The sequence below is a fragment of the Anoplolepis gracilipes genome, chromosome 5 (assembly GCF_047496725.1).
Source record: "Anoplolepis gracilipes chromosome 5, ASM4749672v1, whole genome shotgun sequence".
In the NCBI taxonomy this organism is placed as follows: Eukaryota; Metazoa; Arthropoda; class Insecta; order Hymenoptera; family Formicidae; genus Anoplolepis; species Anoplolepis gracilipes.
In genome coordinates this window covers 11,189,185-11,207,138 of record NC_132974.1, presented here as the reverse complement: position 1 = coordinate 11,207,138, position 17,954 = coordinate 11,189,185, and the positions used below count along the sequence as shown (strand labels likewise).

General features: G+C 35.1%; 4 protein-coding genes across 9 annotated transcripts; 1 reads left to right on the top strand and 3 right to left on the bottom strand.

Annotated features, from left to right (window-relative positions):
* Positions 1-2,722: 2,722 nt before the first annotated feature.
* Rpl28 (ribosomal protein L28) lies at positions 2,723-3,742 on the bottom strand. 2 transcript variants are annotated; one of them, XM_072892857.1, is made up of 4 exons: positions 3,636-3,742; positions 3,266-3,362; positions 2,913-3,155; positions 2,723-2,844 (listed from the first exon to the last, which is right to left on the bottom strand). In XM_072892857.1, the coding sequence occupies exons 2-4, from the start codon at positions 3,350-3,352 to the stop codon at positions 2,758-2,760; spliced, it is 417 nt and encodes a 138-aa protein (XP_072748958.1). In that variant the 5' UTR covers positions 3,353-3,362; positions 3,636-3,742; the 3' UTR covers positions 2,723-2,757. The 2 variants fall into 2 exon arrangements, with proteins under 2 accessions (XP_072748958.1, XP_072748959.1); XM_072892858.1 differs by lacking the exon at positions 3,636-3,742 and adding an exon at positions 3,452-3,573.
* Positions 3,743-4,050: 308 nt separating this feature from the next.
* Positions 4,051-5,432, bottom strand: Samtor (S-adenosylmethionine sensor upstream of TORC1). Its single transcript, XM_072892733.1, has 2 exons — positions 5,299-5,432; positions 4,051-5,113 (listed from the first exon to the last, which is right to left on the bottom strand). The coding sequence occupies exons 1-2, from the start codon at positions 5,428-5,430 to the stop codon at positions 4,205-4,207; spliced, it is 1,041 nt and encodes a 346-aa protein (XP_072748834.1). The 5' UTR covers positions 5,431-5,432; the 3' UTR covers positions 4,051-4,204.
* Positions 5,433-5,886: 454 nt separating this feature from the next.
* Positions 5,887-14,751, top strand: LOC140666010 (uncharacterized). 3 transcript variants are annotated; one of them, XM_072892693.1, is made up of 9 exons: positions 5,895-6,605; positions 6,894-7,036; positions 7,141-7,164; positions 7,675-10,847; positions 10,942-11,491; positions 11,580-11,795; positions 12,134-12,263; positions 12,391-12,462; positions 12,563-14,751. In XM_072892693.1, the coding sequence occupies exons 1-9, from the start codon at positions 6,518-6,520 to the stop codon at positions 13,051-13,053; spliced, it is 4,887 nt and encodes a 1,628-aa protein (XP_072748794.1). In that variant the 5' UTR covers positions 5,895-6,517; the 3' UTR covers positions 13,054-14,751. The 3 variants fall into 3 exon arrangements, 2 of the variants coding, with proteins under 2 accessions (XP_072748794.1, XP_072748795.1); XR_012046688.1 differs by lacking the exons at positions 12,391-12,462; positions 12,563-14,751 and adding an exon at positions 11,905-12,008 and having other exon boundaries at positions 5,887-6,605; XM_072892694.1 differs by lacking the exon at positions 7,141-7,164.
* On the bottom strand, positions 14,733-17,577 carry LOC140666025 (WD repeat-containing protein 13). 3 transcript variants are annotated; one of them, XM_072892732.1, is made up of 5 exons: positions 17,069-17,577; positions 16,796-16,971; positions 16,048-16,727; positions 15,674-15,966; positions 14,733-15,278 (listed from the first exon to the last, which is right to left on the bottom strand). In XM_072892732.1, exons 2-5 carry the CDS (start codon positions 16,923-16,925, stop codon positions 15,032-15,034), a joined length of 1,350 nt encoding a protein of 449 aa, XP_072748833.1. In that variant the 5' UTR covers positions 16,926-16,971; positions 17,069-17,577; the 3' UTR covers positions 14,733-15,031. The 3 variants fall into 3 exon arrangements, with proteins under 3 accessions (XP_072748833.1, XP_072748831.1, XP_072748830.1); XM_072892730.1 differs by having other exon boundaries at positions 16,796-17,008; positions 17,069-17,576; XM_072892729.1 differs by having other exon boundaries at positions 16,796-17,068; positions 17,152-17,576.
* Positions 17,578-17,954: the final 377 nt, after the last annotated feature.

The following is a 17,954-nucleotide window of genomic DNA, read 5'->3' as shown; positions in this document are numbered from 1 at the left end:
AAGATTGTCATTTTTCTACTTAAATTTCAAATTAATGTCGATAATAATCAGTTAGCAAATACAATATAAATCATGGCACTCATAGATCTTGGTGGATAAAGTTATCTCATCATTTACATATCATATAATAAATCAATTAATAAATAAAAATTACCTGTAATTTTTGTCGATTAAACACAAATTCCACAAGTTTAGCAAATGTCTGAAACATAAAATAAAAAAATTTTGTCTTTATTCATAAAGAATATTATTAATAAATATTATGTAATGATAAGTTTAGAGTCAGAAGTAGCAAATTGAAAAATCATAGTATTCAGAGATCTTGGTGATAATTATAACATCATTTATTTGAATTTTAATATATAAAAAATGTTGTATATTGGATATAGATAGAAGAAAATCAACATAATAAATACCTTTATATTTAATTTTAAAATGCCCTTTTACTTGGAAGTGGTATAGAAGCAACCTAAATAATAAAATAAATAGTATTAGGCAAGATTGTCATTTTTCTACTTAAATTTCAAATTAATGTCGATAATAATCAGTTAGCAAATACAGTACAAATCACGGCACTCATAGATCTTGGTGGTAAAAGTTATCTCATCATTTCAAACATTTACATATTATGTAATATGTATTAAGCAATTAATTAACGAAAATAATAATTGGTAGATAAACCATTATTATTTCAAATATATCATTATATAGTTGAAAAAAATTAAATCTAATAATAAAAATTACCTGCAATCTTTGTCGATTAAACACAAATTCCACAAGTTTAGCAAATGTCTGAAAAATAAATTTAAAAAAATTTGTTAATAAAGAATATTATTAATAAATATTATGTTGTAATAGTTTTAGAATCAGAAGTAGCAAATTGAAAAATCATAGATAGCATTCAGAGATCTTGGTGATAATTACATCATCATTACAGTTGAATTCTTATGTACATAAAAAATAATATATAGACGAATATAAAAATAATTAAAATACCTTTATATATAATTTTAAAATGCCCTTTTACTTGGAAGTGGTATAGAAGCAACCTAAATAATAACATAAATAGTATTAGGCAAGATTGTCATTTTTCTACTTAAATTTCAAATTAATGTCGATAATAATCAGTTAGCAAATACAATATAAATCATGGCACTCATAGATCTTGGTGGATAAAGTTATCTCATCATTTACATATCATATAATAAATCAATTAATAAATAAAAATTACCTGTAATTTTTGTCGATTAAACACAAATTCCACAAGTTTAGCAAATGTCTGAAACATAAAATAAAAAAATTTTGTCTTTATTCATAAAGAATATTATTAATAAATATTATGTAATGATAAGTTTAGAGTCAGAAGTAGCAAATTGAAAAATCATAGTATTCAGAGATCTTGGTGATAATTATAACATCATTTATTTGAATTTTAATATATAAAAAATGATGTATATTGGATATAGATAGAAAATCAACATAATAAATACCTTTATATTTAATTTTAAAATGCCCTTTTACTTGGAAGTGGTATAGAAGCAACCTAAATAATAAAATAAATAGTATTAGGCAAGATTGTCATTTTTCTACTTAAATTTCAAATTAATGTCAATAATAATCAGTTAGCAAATACAATATAAATCACGGCACTCATAGATCTTGGTGGATAAAGTTATCTCATCATTTACATATCATATAGTAAATCAAGTAATAAATAAAAATAAAAGTTGATAGATAAAACCATTATTTTCAAATATATTATATAATTGAAAAAAAAATATTTAACAAATAAAAATTACCTGTAATTTTTGTCTATTAAACATAAATTCCACAAGTTTAGCAATGTCTGAAACATAAATAAAAATTTTGTGTTTGTTAATAAAGAATATAATTAATAAATACTATGTTGTAATAGTTTTAGAATCAGAAGTAGCAAATTGAAAAATCACAGCATTCAGAGATCTTGGTGATAACTACATCATTATATTTGAATTTTTATATATAAAAAATAATATATATAGAATATAAAAATAATTAAAATAACTTTATATATAATTTTAAAATGTCATTTCATTTGGAAATTGTATACAGGCAACCTAAATAATAAAATTAATATATTAGTTAAGATTGTTACTTTTCTACTTAAATTTCAAATTAATGTCGATAATAATCAGTTAGCAAATACAATACAAATCACGGCAATCATTTCGATTTTGGTGATAAAATTCTCTTCATTTCAAACAATTATATCTTATATAATTCAATTCATAAATAAAAATAAAAGTTACCTAATAATTAATTCTCCTGTAGGCTAATTATAATTGTCAGAAATACATTTTTTAATCAATTTTTATCTAAAAATAAGAAAAAAAGATTAAACGTCATGTAAAATAAGACATGTAAATGTCATAATGAATGTAATAAAAGTACAATATAATTAAATCATTATAATTAAGCATTTTTTCCTTTATACATAGAATATATATAAAAGCTCACCTTATTTTATATATATATATATATATATATATCTATATATATTGTATGTATTATTATGACTAAAATATATTTTGTAGAAATATTGATTAAAAAATAACACCAGACATATCTGCAAAGTAAATGTGCACAAAGCGACTCATCCAAACAAATAATATAATATATCAAGACAAGTAATTTTGATGAGCTAGAACACATTTACTTCACAGAATATGTTATCCATAATAAATTATGTTAAAACATATATTTAATAAAATATACAAATTAATCGGCCTTCTTAGTAGTTCGTGTCTTTTTAGCAGGAAGAGGTTTCTGAGATTGTAGCACAGCACTAGCTCGTCGCAGTGCAGCCTACAAAACATATTGTGTTATAATATTAAAACAGAATTATTCCAATAAGCAACAATTAATTCACATACCTTAGTAAGGTCTACGCGATACTTGTTTTTCGTTAATAGAGTCTTTAATTTATAAAGGGAACGGCGAGCTCCTGCCTTCATTGTGCTCTTAACAGTAGCCTTAGCAGGCTTGTTGACAGCCTTAGCCTTCTTGTAGACGACTGTGAATCCTTTTTTGTCAGAAGTATCAATGATGCCTACACTCTTGCGATGGATCAAACCAGAGTAACGATAGCTGCTCTGATTTGTCAAGTTATTGGATTCCTAAACATTCATTATTCTAAGTAATAATTGTTATCGGATTACTTTTGAAAATCACAATTAATAATGCTTTGACAACTAATAATGTTTGTAAAATAGTGCGGGTTACGAACCGTGGAAAACGGCTTCTTGATGTTGCGTTTCTTAAGCAGAAAGGCATTGTTGTCGCGTATGATCATCCAATTCAAGTGTGAAGACATTTTTGATTCTCTGTAACAATCATGATTACGGGCATTTTTTAATTATAATTAGATATATATCCTTATTTTCTTTTTTAGATATAATTATATTTAAACTACCTAAAGTTGGCTGATGGGTTACGGTTACACGTATGCACTAACCATAAAAAAAATAATTTCCTATAAATATAGCCGTATTGCAAAAATGTCTGATAATTTAGAACGTATAACGATCGTAAAATAAATATTTTAATGCAACAAATTATTAAAAAAAGATCACGTAAGAATGCGAAATTACACTCACCACGTGCACCAACAAGAGGAAACGATCAGAAAGAATTTTCAAGATGGCAGAAGGAAGAATCACTGACTATCTTGTACATAGAAAGAACTATCTCGTTCAAAACTTTTCTTCGATCCTAACGCCACCTAAGGTTCGTGATGTAAAACTTATATTCCAAATAGCGCAAATTTTAAAGATACAATTTAATTTTTTCTTACAATTTGTACAAATATAATAAATTATTCAGTTTGTAAAATATTTTTTTAAAATAATATCATAATGTTTTATTTAATGTCAAGATAATCAGAAGTTTATTACGTGTCAATGTTAAGCCTTAGCAAAATTTCTTCTGTATTTATCTCAAAATTTTCTATACATACATATACAGTATTTTCTTAAATATTTTTCTAAAGCTACTACATACTATACATATATATTTATACATATGTGACAATCAAAAGAGGAAAAATATTTTCAAAATAAAAATTCTTAATATTTTTGTACAATGTATACATATAAAATATTTGTCTTAATTATCGTACGAGTATTGTAAAATATTCTTAAGATGTTGGTCATGAATGATTAAAAGATTAAATTGACGGTTCATTATCAAATGGTAATTCAGAAAAAATACTCGCTAAATCGGTTTCATTGTATTCATCTAATTGTTGTTGTTTTTCCTCGGGACAAATGATCTGAAAGTCTTGCGGGATAAAAATTTCTGTCTCGGACATGTATTTCTTATCGCTCTCGGAAAAACGCTGCAGGTCACACCATCGCGTTGCCACGTCCTTGCACGCGCATTTCCTGAACGCCAGACAGTGAATGTGACGTAGCTTCTCGTACTTAATCCTCATGAATCCCAATCTGCTCAGCGTATATCTCCAAGACTTCATCAGCCTTGCGTTCGCACCGACATGCTTCGAATCCGGACTTACGATGATCAGGATGCCGCCGATCTTCAACACGTCGTACGCATTTCTGCAGCAGTTGTATCTTTGTTTCGGACACGGTAGATATTCCAATAACAGGGAGAACACCACGACGTCAAATGAGTCCACGGGTAGCTGATGAATTTCACGTGCGTCCGGCGAGAGAATTTTTTCCTTTCCTATCGCGACGTTTAAAAAATCGCAGCGAAAAACTCCTATCATGGGAATTAGATCTATCGCGGTGACGTCGAATGCATCATCGACACTCAGAGGGTTGTAACAACTTCCTACATCTAATATTGATATTCTCCGTTCATAAGAGTTTATCAATCGGTCTTCCGTATAGATATCATCACCTTCGAATATATGATTCTCATCGTCCGATTTTTTTAGAGCCATTTTTGCCTGTATGTCTCGTTCTCTCTTATCATACTTTTCTTTACCACCGTTGAGAAAGTACTCCTTACACTGGGTTTTTATCCATTCCATCCTGCAGTATGTTCCATTCTTCGAATTATTGTCTGCCCAATACGTAGTGGCTAATTTCTGCATAGACGTAGCGTACTTCTGAAATTGCAATAAGATACTGTTTAAAATTTAATTCCTTTCATATTGATTTAATAAAATTTAAAATTATCTAATAAATTTATTTAATATATTATTTAATAAATTTATCCAATAAATATTATATAATAAATATATCTAATAAATATTAAAATTTAATTTTACGCAGCGTATATACATAAGCGGACCTGCAAAGTGTCATTTCGCGCCATGTGACGTTCCCACGCGACTTCGGCGCCATATTGATTACACTCGGCACGCAACAGGGCATGAGTTCCCTTCACGATATCAGCTAAGCGTTTATGCTCTTCCGTCGCCATTAGACTCTCACTCGGTGAACGTGACTTATTTCTTTTTCGATATCGTTCACGTATTTTAAGCACAATGGCCAATATTTCACAATTATTTTGTACGTTCGATTACATTTAGTCAGAGACGTCAACTGACAGATCCACGTGTATTCCAACCTGGCTATGTGACGTAAAAATTATCAAATGTCACACCAGTGGCAATATACATTATATATACTGCAGATTGGAAAAATATGTATACGCATTGCGACATAACAATGCACCAATAATATTCATATACTTTGCGGTTATGTTAAATATTTCGGTATGTAAAAAATTTTCTAAAAACATTTAACGGTTATCGCGTACAGTTCGCAGAAAATTTCTCGACCATATATATATATATATATATATATGTGTGTATATAATACTGCGTAGGCGTAGAAAATCATATACACATCTCTCGCGAGAAATGACAAGTACGCGCGCGTGTAAATAAAAGGATAATGCGTATTTCTTGTTTCTTTAATCGAACAAACGTAAGAAAGGAACCTAAATAAAATAAACACGCCATCTTGTTGACATCTGTCGTAACCAATCGAATCTCGCTTATATGTCAAAAATCGTGTCAACATGGCGTGACAAATCAGTTTCGCCAGTGCCCCTCGTCATCGCGATTCAGCGGATGTCTCGCACCCGGTTCGTTCATTTCTTAATCCGTGGTATAACTCTCGCAGACTAAACTCTCGATTCGTACTACGCGTAATCCGCGCAAAAAAAAAAATAAAAATACAAAAAAAAAACACCCATTGACGCCTCTTTCTTTCTACACGAGAATGATACATGTACGAGTGATATGACATAAGAAAGGCCCTTTATATCATGCACCCAGCGTTATTGGAGCCTGCTAACGATCATGCACGGTCCAGATAGAACGTGTTGTGCGCGTCGCCACCTTTCGCCAACGCTGCTGTCACAGGAGCGCGAGGGATCCGCGAGGCGAGGATTATGAGCGTGGCACGTCGACAACCGTCCTCGACGACTTCCGTTGCTTCCCTCGCCGAGAATGACTTAGGACAGCTCGTCGAAAGCGGATAACTCGTCCCCGGTATACGCGATGCGGAACTTACATTGGGCATGCTGGCTGTTTTGGGTGGGTCTACCAATGCTCGCAGCCTACCCCGTACCCACGTCACTTGTCGCAGGTACACCCTTCGTTCGCGAGTTCCCTTCGTTTCGAAGACCGTTGACGTATACAATACCACTCCCGACTCGATTGTTTTTTTATCTCTTTAAATTCTTGATATGTACACATATGTATGCTACTTTGAAAACAAAAAGAAAGCATCTCTATCTATTTCTTATATTTTTTTCCTCAGAAAGAGATGGAAAATCAGTTGAAATGCATGAGAGTGGTATTAGTTAACATTTATAGCAACGGTCCTAAATATTATTGGAACAGGCATTGAATGAAACTTTATCATTGGTCCCAGGTTCACAGCACACTCGTACTTCTTGGCAATGGGAACACTACTGGATGCGTTACGCGATCGCTCTGTCGAGCGTCACTGCCACAGCGGTAACTTTGGCCGGTTGCCTCTGTTGCCAGAGGCACAGAAGACCAAAGGGATTTAAGGTAGTTTATAGAAATTCTTATCACATTTTTCAAAGTAAAGTAGAAAAAATATTGTCGTTGCCTTACAGCTCTAACATCAGTCTCTGCATTTTTTTTAATTATAGGACAAAGCAGAGAAATACAATCAGGTAACATTGATATTGCAGGTTCTTTATATCCTATTGCAAACTGTCAATTAAAATGAGAATGTAAACAAAATTAGTGTTTAGTTATTTCTAATAAAGACTCTGTCTGTATAAACTGATTTATAAACTGATTTATAAACTGATTTATATTTATATATAAATTCATATTTATATGTAATTATATATATATATATATATATATAAATATATATATATATATATATAAAAGTTTTTATGGATAGAGTCTCTCTATGTGATTAGTATAATGCATTCTATACAATATTCTAGGACTAATTTTTTATAATTTAACATACAAAAAAATAACGATTTGAATTTTAAAAAGTTGATTTGATTATTACAATTCGTAGTTTGTATAGTATAAATTTTCAAGTTTCTAATAATTTTTTTTAATACATTAATGAGCAGCATGCGTAGTATGTTGTATGCGATAAATTTTTATTTTTATATTATGATTGACAAGAGGGTAAAATGGTATCATTATTATTATTATAGGAATTCAAGGATGGGAGCAGTGTAGAGCAGGAAAGCGCGTTTAGTCTATCTGTTGAAGGATTGGAATTGGATGCCTCCAGGACATTAGCTGCTTCCGAGAGAGTTCAGTTTGAACCATTACCAGTGGATTCTATCGTATCTGGAACTAAAAGTACTCCAAAATCTAAAGCAATACCTTTATCAGCGCCACGTATTGAAGATCAGGATTCGGAATGTTCTATCTTACAGGAGCCTTGCAGCGAATGGTTTAGCTCCAATGAACTTTACGTACCAAGAGAAAAACTCAAGTATCTTAGAGAAATAGGTCACGGATGGTTTGGCAAGGTTGTTGAAGGTCGGGCAGATTTGGAACAGTCGAAAGGTATATCGAAATCGGGTGGTGTGGTCGTGAGAATTCTCACTGAGGAGGCTACCACTAGAGAAAAAGCCTGGTTCCTCGGTGAGGCCACGCCGTACTTGAAACTACGCCATCAGAATGTTTTAGCTTTACTCGGTTTCTGCTTGGAAACCGATCCGTATCTCTTGTTGTTCGAATCGTGTCCGGCTGGTGATTTGAAAGGTTTCTTGTTATCCAATCGCGATACCACGTCGAGGGACGCGCTTTCCAAGGAAAATATTCCGATACGAATCGCGATAGAAATCGCGGCCGGTTTGAAACACATGCACAGTCACGGCTTCGCGCATACGGATCTCGCCGCGAGAAACTGTCTGATCGCTCCGGATTTATCGGCCAAGCTAGGAGATTATGGCACCGGTGTCGAGAAATATTCCGAGGACTATTATATAATAGGAGATCGGGCCTTACCTATCAGATGGTCCGCACCGGAAAGCTTGAACTGTACGGATACCACGATCGAAACGCAAGAGATCACGTTAAAGGCCAATATGTGGAGTTATGCAGTTCTTCTGTGGGAGATTCTCAGCTGGGGAGAGAGGCCTTACAACGATATGAACGACGAACAGATTATTCAGATGATCCTATCTTTGAAAAAGCAAGTTTCACCAAACGGTACACGGTTGTTGCAAAGCTATCTCATTAATTGTCCGTCGAATATATGTCAAGTGACTCGTTTGTGTTTGAATGTCAACGCGAAGGATAGACCCTCCCTGGATGACGTGAAACAAATTCTTCTGAATGAACATTCGGTGCACGCGGATTTCGAGCAACGTTGGGAGAGTTTGCGCGCGAACGCTTGCGGCAGGCAGCACGTACGAAGTGCCAGTTTGCAAGATTTACGCGGAAGCATCGATTCCGACTATTGGACTCACATCGTGGACGACGTACTGACTACGGACACGTTACAACAGTCTTCGTTTCGTCTTGGACCCGATGAACAGGTGAGAAACATTCCCGGGATGAAGATCCCCGCGGTATTTCAGGAATCCGGCTCGGAAACCGAGGAAGAGAGCTGGAAGGGTCGGGTCGAAAAGGGCGTTTATACCGAAAAGGTGAAACAAAAGTCCAAGTCCGTTACAGACCTTATGGTGCTCGTACATATTGATCCTGATTCCGATGCGGAGTGGTCAATGGGAGCGCAAACCTCATCGTCGGAGAAAAATGTCAAGAAGAAGTTATCCACAACTGGTAGTGACAGCGATCTGAGACACACCGTTCCCGCGGACGAGTTTGATGAGGCGTTGAAGAAGCTACGAGATCCATTGCCGAATAATAATAATGTCACTAATAAAGTTAGATCGCTGGAAAGTTTAGAACGACCGAAACTTTTGACTCTGACTATGGATCAGGGCCATACACCAATCTTACGATTATTTTTGGACGACGCAGGAAAAACTCCTGAAAACAACGACACGCCCTCCGAGACGAGCATGGATAACGCGCAGCGCAGTGAAAAGCACGTATTGAGACTTTTGTCGAAGGGAGATCCAGATCTTCCTCTTCTTCGTTATGTACCTGATCAAATATCTTCTGTTGAGGAAGAAAGAGGAAAAAGAGAAGAGACGAGCGATTTACCATTCATTAATAAAGAGATTATAGATGATAATATTCACGATTCTTTCATCTCGAATAACGAGACCGATCAACACAACGCGGTGGACGTTTTGCTTTGGAATCATGCGTTAGATTCCGCTTTAGAACACAAGGTGCCCGGTTTCTCCGACGAAGCGGAATTTAACGAGTATATAGAATCGGCATCGACTGAACAAAGTAACGCACCGGAACTGACCGTGACCGCCGTATCTACCCCGGATACATCACACTTTTGTAACGTTTATTCGATTTATAGCGCCGATGATAATTTTTCTACAGCAGAGAACGCACAGGTGGAGCGAAAATTGTTGCCAAATGATGACGATGAGGAGAGAAAACAACTATCCACGCCAGACGACGAGCAAAGTTCCGATTCGGGTTTTCGGGACAAAGAGTCTTGTGAGGAAGAGGAAACGGTGTGTCTACCAACATCTGGCAACTTCTTATCTTCGGTCAATAACGCCGCTGCTTCCGGATTGTCCTACACCGAAGAGGAGCCATTTCAGATTCTACTCGAGTTAGATACTATTCTCGACGCGGAATATTACGCTACTGCCGGTCCTGAAAGTATAACAGAAGGTACAATTTCTACGCTTGGCGTCGAGAAAAACTTGTCGCCTTTGAAGCGAAATATTTCAAATCATATATCTGCAAACGTAGATGAGCTGAACGTGAAAGAAGAACAGACTGAATTGACAGAAACAATCGATACAAAGGATAGTTTAAATGAAAAAGCAAATATGATAGAAAACATTGAGACTATGGAAAAAAAGAATGCGACTGTTGGATGTAAAACTCAAGAGTTTAAGACTGAAGATGACGTTTGTCGATCATATGATTCGGAAACGGAAGTCGCTTTAAAAGCGGATACTCCCAATTCTCAGCGAGACGAACAGTGCTCGCATGGGGATTATGAAAATGAGGATGAAGACAGTTCGACGGTGAGTTTACGTAGTGACAATTCGTACGTTTCGTTTAACATGGAGGAGGAATTTGTAACGGCGATTCGTAACGAACTCAGGGAAAAGTTGCCACAGGCTCAAATGCAAATTGTAGAATCCTTGGAGGCTCACGATGACGAAAGCTCGACCATTTCCAACGACATGTACGGTAAACGATGGGACGACGAAGATGGCGAAGATTCAGCTGATCAAATTGGCGGAGGTGTAGATATTTCGATCAGGTATGGTTCTCTCAAATCATCTCTGAAAATAAATCGTCCATCTGAATTTTAAATAACGATTTGTTAATGTAATACAAAATTTTTCTGTTTCCAGGTACAACGTGTACGGAACGCCACTTAGTCCCATCTTAGAGGAGCGAGAGAGCACTGTCACTTCCGAGTCTTTAATATCAAACTCTAGGGAAGCGTCGATCATTTCGAGAGAATCGGTGCCGTCCGAGGATGTGTTGTTAGTCGACACACGCACCAATGAAATGATATTATTGGAAGGACTGGGAGAGCGATTACAGGACGAAGATCGAGACACCACAAACGGCGATTTGTCCGAGGAAGAAAATTTGGATTATACTTGTTCGATGGTGCGTCCACTAGAGGATAAATCACGTGGAATCATGAAAACGAGCGGAGGCGCGCCGTTACCGAGCCCCGAGGAAGAATCTAAATGGCAACAGTTGCCTTCGTCCTTCCCATTACCTCTACCTTTGCCCTTGCAAGACGATCTAATGTCGACGAGTTTCGCCGCCGAGCATGAATGTTGCAGTCAAGATGAAGACGAAGAAGAGGAAGAGGGAGAGGAGGAAGATGAAGAGGGAGAGGAGGAAGACGAGGACAACAGTTCCAGTTCCGGTGAATTTGTATGGAAGGTAAATCGTTTCTTTTCTGTACCAAAAAAAATACTATTTAAAAAATTTGTATACAATCAATTTTCTAAATCTAAATTTGCATCCGCAGAGATATAACGAACCGCATATCGAGCAGATACGGATTAGAAGTACCACGAACGAAGATGATGAAACGACGGAGGCGGCGAATATCGAATTAGAAGAGGAGTTAGGTGGAGATGAAGATGAAGAAGAAGAGGAAGAGTTTACACCTTCGGCCTGGAATGCCGCTTTAGCACCTCATCGGTCGGCATTGAGGTCTCCGGACAAAACATTAAAATCTGGGGTAAGTTGCATTACAGATAGATAAATAATACGATATAAGCAAAATTGTATATACGCACGAATGAGTATTAACAGCATCTTCTTTCGTTCCTCTTCCGATTGCTGCTTAGGATGAGTTGGTAGGTGTGTCGATTACTTAAGTACACAGAGCAATGCATGTAATTTTAACATACCTCTCGCGTGACTCTTTCCCTTGCAGAGATTTAAATTTGAGGTATTTAGCGCAAGTACTTTTTTTACAAACAATACAAATGCTAGACATATGCTGTGAATATAGATATAGTTTGGGGCGCGTACATTTCCCTATAATCGGACCGACGGTCCATGCCATTTGTCCAGGATCAGAAGAAGAGCGTATGGTTCAAGAAGCAACGTTACCACTGTGTGTATGAGTATCCGAAAGAAACACCACCACCTGTGGACAGTCAAGCAGACGTTACCATCAATTCGGAGCCAACGTCGTACTCTGGTATAGATTATACATTTTGTGCATATAATGAATGAATGAATGAATATTTCATAAATATTTTCTAACTTTAACATTGGATGAATATCTAAATTTCAACAAAATTGATGCTTCTTTTTCTATGTTTTAGATTGGGAAGAAATGATCAATGAGCCGCGATTAGATATGTATCCTTTAAATTACGACGATGCCAATCATACCGGTACGTGAGTTTAATATGAGATGACATTTTTGTTTTATATCTATGTAATGTATTACACTGTAATGTATTATCTTCATCTAACGTTTATCTTCATTTTTAGGAAACGATGAGTTTTTCGTCACCAGTTCGAATAGACCCTTTCAGTTCCAAACTAGCGAGAGTAGGTGCGTCAGCCAATTTTTTCCCGGCGCGAACGCGACCTTATTGTCTGATGAACGGGATGAAACGGATGGCTGTCGACAGGAGCCGCACCAGAATAACATTGATTTCGCCAACGAATACGAGCAATGTCAGCAGCAATTAGGAGAGTTAAGACATACCAGGGATCGTTTGAAATTAAATCTAGTATCATCGAATAGTATACCGTCCGTCCCGTTCGTTCCTGCAAAACAGCCGCACGCGGAACAGTTAAACGTTAAAGAGAATCACGAATCGGAACTTGAGAACGTCATCGCGCAAGACCAATGTATCGTACCGAGTGACGATAATACGTTGCCAAAGGTGCCTCACGAAGATGTCCAGGCTGATTCATCTTCTACAAGAAATTTCCAGCGCGATAGTCGGGAAACGCTGGAGTCCACCGAGAAGTGAAGTGTTTTAATTCGTGACCTACAATGAAACACATACTAAAGTCTGTAATGGTGTTTTTAGAGAGAAACAATTCAGTCCGTCCGAAACAATCTCGTCGTCGTGAAAATGTCTCGTCGATTTTCCTCGTTAACGCATCCAATAAAGTTATCACCAATGAGATTAGTATCATATATGTGACACAAATCTCGAACAAATGTATATAATCTGAGGATGTAGCGAGTATTACTCGAGACTGCAGGTTAATCGGTTGTCTAGTGGATTTTGTTAGCGCGGAGTTGTTATAGTTGTTCTCTATGTATAGTAAGTACGGAAAAGACGTGTCAATATATAGATAATTGCGGCTTTATTGTCATTAATAAAGCTTCCTATTCGCATGTGATGGTTTAATAATCGTGATAGAACAAGTAACGACAGAGGACTGTGTATAAAAAGTGAACACAAGTATTAACTCTAGACAATCGATTCGTAGGGAAGCTACATCGAAACTTGCGATAAACAATTCGTTGCACGCGTGTAAATAGTTATTGTTTATAATAGCGTAATCGTTAAACGAGCAGTAGTGCCTATGTAGAAAGACACGATTATTTTTGCGAACTGTCTATAAGAGACATATAACTGTCTTTCGCGTTATCTTTCTTTTGTTCTTTACCGATATTCATTATCATACGATATTTCTCGAGATTAATTAAACATTATTAACAAATCCGCTCTCTATTATCAAAGTATTGTATAGCTGGATATACGGGATATACCATCCTACTTATAAAGACTCTTGTGGCGAAGGAAGAATTATGGAAAAAAATATTATACTTGCACGACTAATTTTCTACACAATATATACACGATGTATCGATAGATTTTTACTTTTATTAGATCTGTGATGAGAAAATACGATGCGTAGATCGGTCCAATTTTATATTGAATTTGAAAAACAAACTGAAAGTATGCGAATTATGTTTGAATCGGAAAATCGCGTATACTAAAGCGAGAATCTGCCAAAATCGCGTTTATTTTATTTGTTTTTTCGAATATACACGTGATATTACGTGAAATTATGTTGCAGAAACACATTTGCCTTTTCTATGATGGCATGTTAGAGAAGTATCTCGAATTATTCACTTTTATTCTAATATTGTAGAAATAACTTTGTGCTCGACTATTTTTCGGTATCTTTTTCGCTTCGATATATATTATACCGTGTACGAAACTATACAAGCATTAATAAATCCACGATATGTGGTACATGGTAAAAGATATTTCTATAGATCTCTAAAATATACTTGCGAACGCGCGATAAACGTAAATACGATCGTATAAATACTATTTTAGAGAAATTTTTACAAGTATTTATTTGCGATATAATGTATATCTCATTGTACAATTATTCATACTGGAAACACGGATAGATCATTCGAATCGAAACAAATCGATGAAACAGAATATTGAAATGTAACCGTAGTTGAGCATCGTGGAAATTGTGTTGGTTTTGTGCTACTATTGTTTCGCGAATGGTTTTACGAATGTGCGCGATATAAAAAAAAATTATATGAACAAATCGCTATTATAATAGCACCGCGAATGCTCCGTCACATCTCTCGCTATCACCACACTACTTATTATTACTATTAATACTGCTTTGTGCTCACTATGATATAAAATGAAATAGAGAACAATTAATATATTGTTATACAGAAAGAAGTACTGTTTATTCAATCGACTCCAATTGTTTTTATAAATGTCTTAACATTTTATGTTAATTTTATTTACACCATAGATCCTAACCACATATCACGATATGTACAAAACTTTTATTTCTATATCCTAGAAAAATCTATACATTTATACATAACATTTTACAATTATATTATTTGGACTTATATTATGAAAATCTTACAACTTTTATAATTTCCCTTAGAACTCGAAGAAATTATTCTTTTTTTTGAGTCTCCAATGAAAGTTCCGAAGACAAAAGAATGCTTTATAAATGACGTTGATGATTGCGCCACAAAATAATCTGTCCATCGTGATCCGCGGACGCAAGTAAGGATTCATCATAATTAAATGATAAAGCTAATGCAGGTGTGGCGTGACCAAGTAATCGATTGATTCTGGCGGCCTTTCCCTCCCTCGCTGAATCCAGCAAGTGAACGGCCCCATCTTCTGATCCGGTAGCTATTAAACATGCACCCATTTGTGGACAGAAGGTAGACCTCAATGGATAATGCCTATAAAAATACATGTAAATGTACTGTATCGCATAAAAATATAAGATACTCCACTATCAAGAAAGCTCTCGTCGAGAAAATTGAGAAAAAAATATATACATATATATATGTATTTATTTTGCTTATTATAATAACTGTTGCTCGACATACACCACTATGTTTAATTTTTTTTATATTGAGTGTTTTTAGATTCATGATCACAATGATTTATGCAAATAAAAACACCTAATATACTTATATAATAATTTAATAATAAAATAAAATAATAAAAACCTAATATATATAAAAACATATAAAGAATAAAGAACACTTATATTTTTACATCCCTCATAAACATAAATAATAATATATTAAAATGGAAAACGAAGAATATGTTTCGAATGATAAAATATTACCTGTGTTTGATAGGATACTTTCTCCAGAAATATAGAGAACCGTGATTGTCTGCGACACGATACAATAACACGGCGTTACACGCACTGCTCACTAATAATGCTGCCCAAGGAGCGTCTTTCGATAGCCAAGAGCGCCAAGAAAGGCTGGTTATCATTCCACCAGTTTCTTGTACTCGTTGCAACTTTGTTAACCGTCCTACACCAGGTTCCAATCGAAAGGACACTACGACACCTCTATCATTACCGGCCCAAATCACGGAACCGCCGCTGCCCTCGCAGGCGAGGGAAAGAATCTGGAAATATGTTACATGATAATTTGTACAAACCTTCCTTTTAATAATACTGCCTTTTTCCTCGAGAAATAAAAAACTGACCTTTCCACCGATTTTGCAGGATCCACCACGCATATATATACCAGTAGACACATTCAAGATCTGAATCAATCCTTGAGAATTACCGGCCACGATAAGATTATTATTAGCGGGTATAAAATTACAGGATAAGACTTCCGCTCGCTGTTGATCGTTCACCACTCGCAGACAAGTAGGTTCTACGTCCGCGCATACTTTCCAGAGTCGTATTGTCGTGTCCAAGGAGGAGGAGACTATTAGATCATTGCTGATGCTCCAATCGAGCGCAGTTACACCACCAGAATGACCTTCTAACAAAGCGATGACTTTCGGAGGCGTGCTGCTGACTTCGCATATGGACAGCGTACCATCCAAAGATGCGCAACACAATTTGGATCTATCATTGTTGGCGAATTTCAGCATCGTCACTGCCGCTTTATGCTGATCGAAAACATGATGGACACCGGCGAACGCGAAATTCTCCGCTGTTGTTGATTTTCGTTGCGCGTGCTGATGCTTCAGTCTGCCTTCTGACAAATCCTCGCTGATCGTATGACTTCCTATGCTATTTTGCTCCTGTTGTTTCTCTCCATAACGTCGGCGTAATAATTCCGATCGCAATTTTAAATATTTCGTGCTGATTTCAGGATCTCTAGAAGGTTTCTCCCGAAGTAACTGATTTCTTCGACGAATATATAACATACCTGTAACAAAATATCAAAGGTATTAAATTTAAATCAATCATTTCTTACAGCACACCTACATTACGTACCCAGACTAGGGAGCTTGTTAGCTCGTAATGTATTATACTTTGCATCAAGCGCAAAGACCTGTTGATGCCACGTAGTGGCCATTTTTCGTGATGTGCTAGCTTCAATGATACTGACTTGTGATGCTGTCATCGATGTACGTTACGCTTCATGATATATGTTTGATGAAAAAGCATCTCTTTTTTTTTTTTTAGAGACACGAATATTTTTGTCAACTATAAAATTTTCATTTTATACATGTAATAAAATTTCGTATATCTAGATCTGTCAAATACCTGCCAAAAGTAGAATAAGATCACGAATATATTTTTTTCATCCTCATTTTTATATCCAATTAATAAATGTTGCTTATAAATACGTTGTTCTTTTCCCAGGAAAGATGACACTTTATTTTTTTGCGAAACTTTTTCGTTTTAATATCAAGTATTAGAGAAATTATTGTGATTCTTCTCGATTGATATTATTACAATATTCGATTAATTATTCCTTCTTAATTTCTTTCAGTTTTTGTATATCTTAAGGTTATGTCCTTTTCATCACACATCAGCCATATTTTTCACATTTCACATAACACACCATACATGATGTAAAGTCATGCGCAGTGTAGCGAATTGACAAATCTTGCAGGGACTACGTTTCATTTGATCGCAATGCTCGCGAGTATTATCTTCATCTTTGTTTAATCTTGTTGATTACCGAAAATTAAAGACAGAGATGATACTCGCGATTTCCAAGTGGAACGTAGCCATAATAGCATAAGCGATAGCAGACGTTATTACACTTCTTTCACATATTTTCATTGTAATAAAGGATAAAACTTTGCAGAAAATATTTTATATGTATATATAATTTTTTTTCTTTTTTTTGTTACAATTTATCCTAACATATATGTAATATAATATATGCATATATTAACTGTTTTATATATATAACAATTAATATATGTTACATATATGTTATATTATAAATTATAACAAAAATCATTGACAATTTATACGAGTACTCTTGAGAAAACGATCTGACAGATCTTAGCAAGAGTATGTCAAAGTCGGACACGTGTTCGACGACATACGCATGCGCACGTAAATCTTGTTTAAAGAGGGATATGTCTTTCTGTTTATATATATATATATATATATATATATATATATATATATATAT

Excerpts from the sequence above, each read along its gene's own strand:
- Rpl28 (XM_072892857.1), bottom strand. The coding sequence starts at position 3,352 with ATGTCTTCACACTTGAATTGGATGATCATACGCGACAACAATGCCTTT. Across the intron at positions 3,156-3,265 it reads TCAAGAAGCCGTTTTCCACG|GAATCCAATAACTTGACAAA; the intron begins GTTCGTAACCCG and ends ATGAATGTTTAG. Across the intron at positions 2,845-2,912 it reads ATCGCGTAGACCTTACTAAG|GCTGCACTGCGACGAGCTAG; the intron begins GTATGTGAATTA and ends TATGTTTTGTAG.
- Samtor (XM_072892733.1), bottom strand. The coding sequence starts at position 5,430 with ATGGCGACGGAAGAGCATAAACGCTTAGCTGATATCGTGAAGGGAACT. Across the intron at positions 5,114-5,298 it reads CGCGAAATGACACTTTGCAG|AAGTACGCTACGTCTATGCA; the intron begins GTCCGCTTATGT and ends TTGCAATTTCAG.
- LOC140666010 (XM_072892693.1), top strand. The coding sequence starts at position 6,518 with ATGCGGAACTTACATTGGGCATGCTGGCTGTTTTGGGTGGGTCTACCA. Across the intron at positions 7,165-7,674 it reads AAGCAGAGAAATACAATCAG|GAATTCAAGGATGGGAGCAG; the intron begins GTAACATTGATA and ends TTATTATTATAG. Across the intron at positions 11,492-11,579 it reads CCGGTGAATTTGTATGGAAG|AGATATAACGAACCGCATAT; the intron begins GTAAATCGTTTC and ends TTGCATCCGCAG.
- LOC140666025 (XM_072892732.1), bottom strand. The coding sequence starts at position 16,925 with ATGACAGCATCACAAGTCAGTATCATTGAAGCTAGCACATCACGAAAA. Across the intron at positions 16,728-16,795 it reads TAACAAGCTCCCTAGTCTGG|GTATGTTATATATTCGTCGA; the intron begins GTACGTAATGTA and ends ATTTTGTTACAG. Across the intron at positions 15,967-16,047 it reads CCTGCAAAATCGGTGGAAAG|ATTCTTTCCCTCGCCTGCGA; the intron begins GTCAGTTTTTTA and ends ACATATTTCCAG.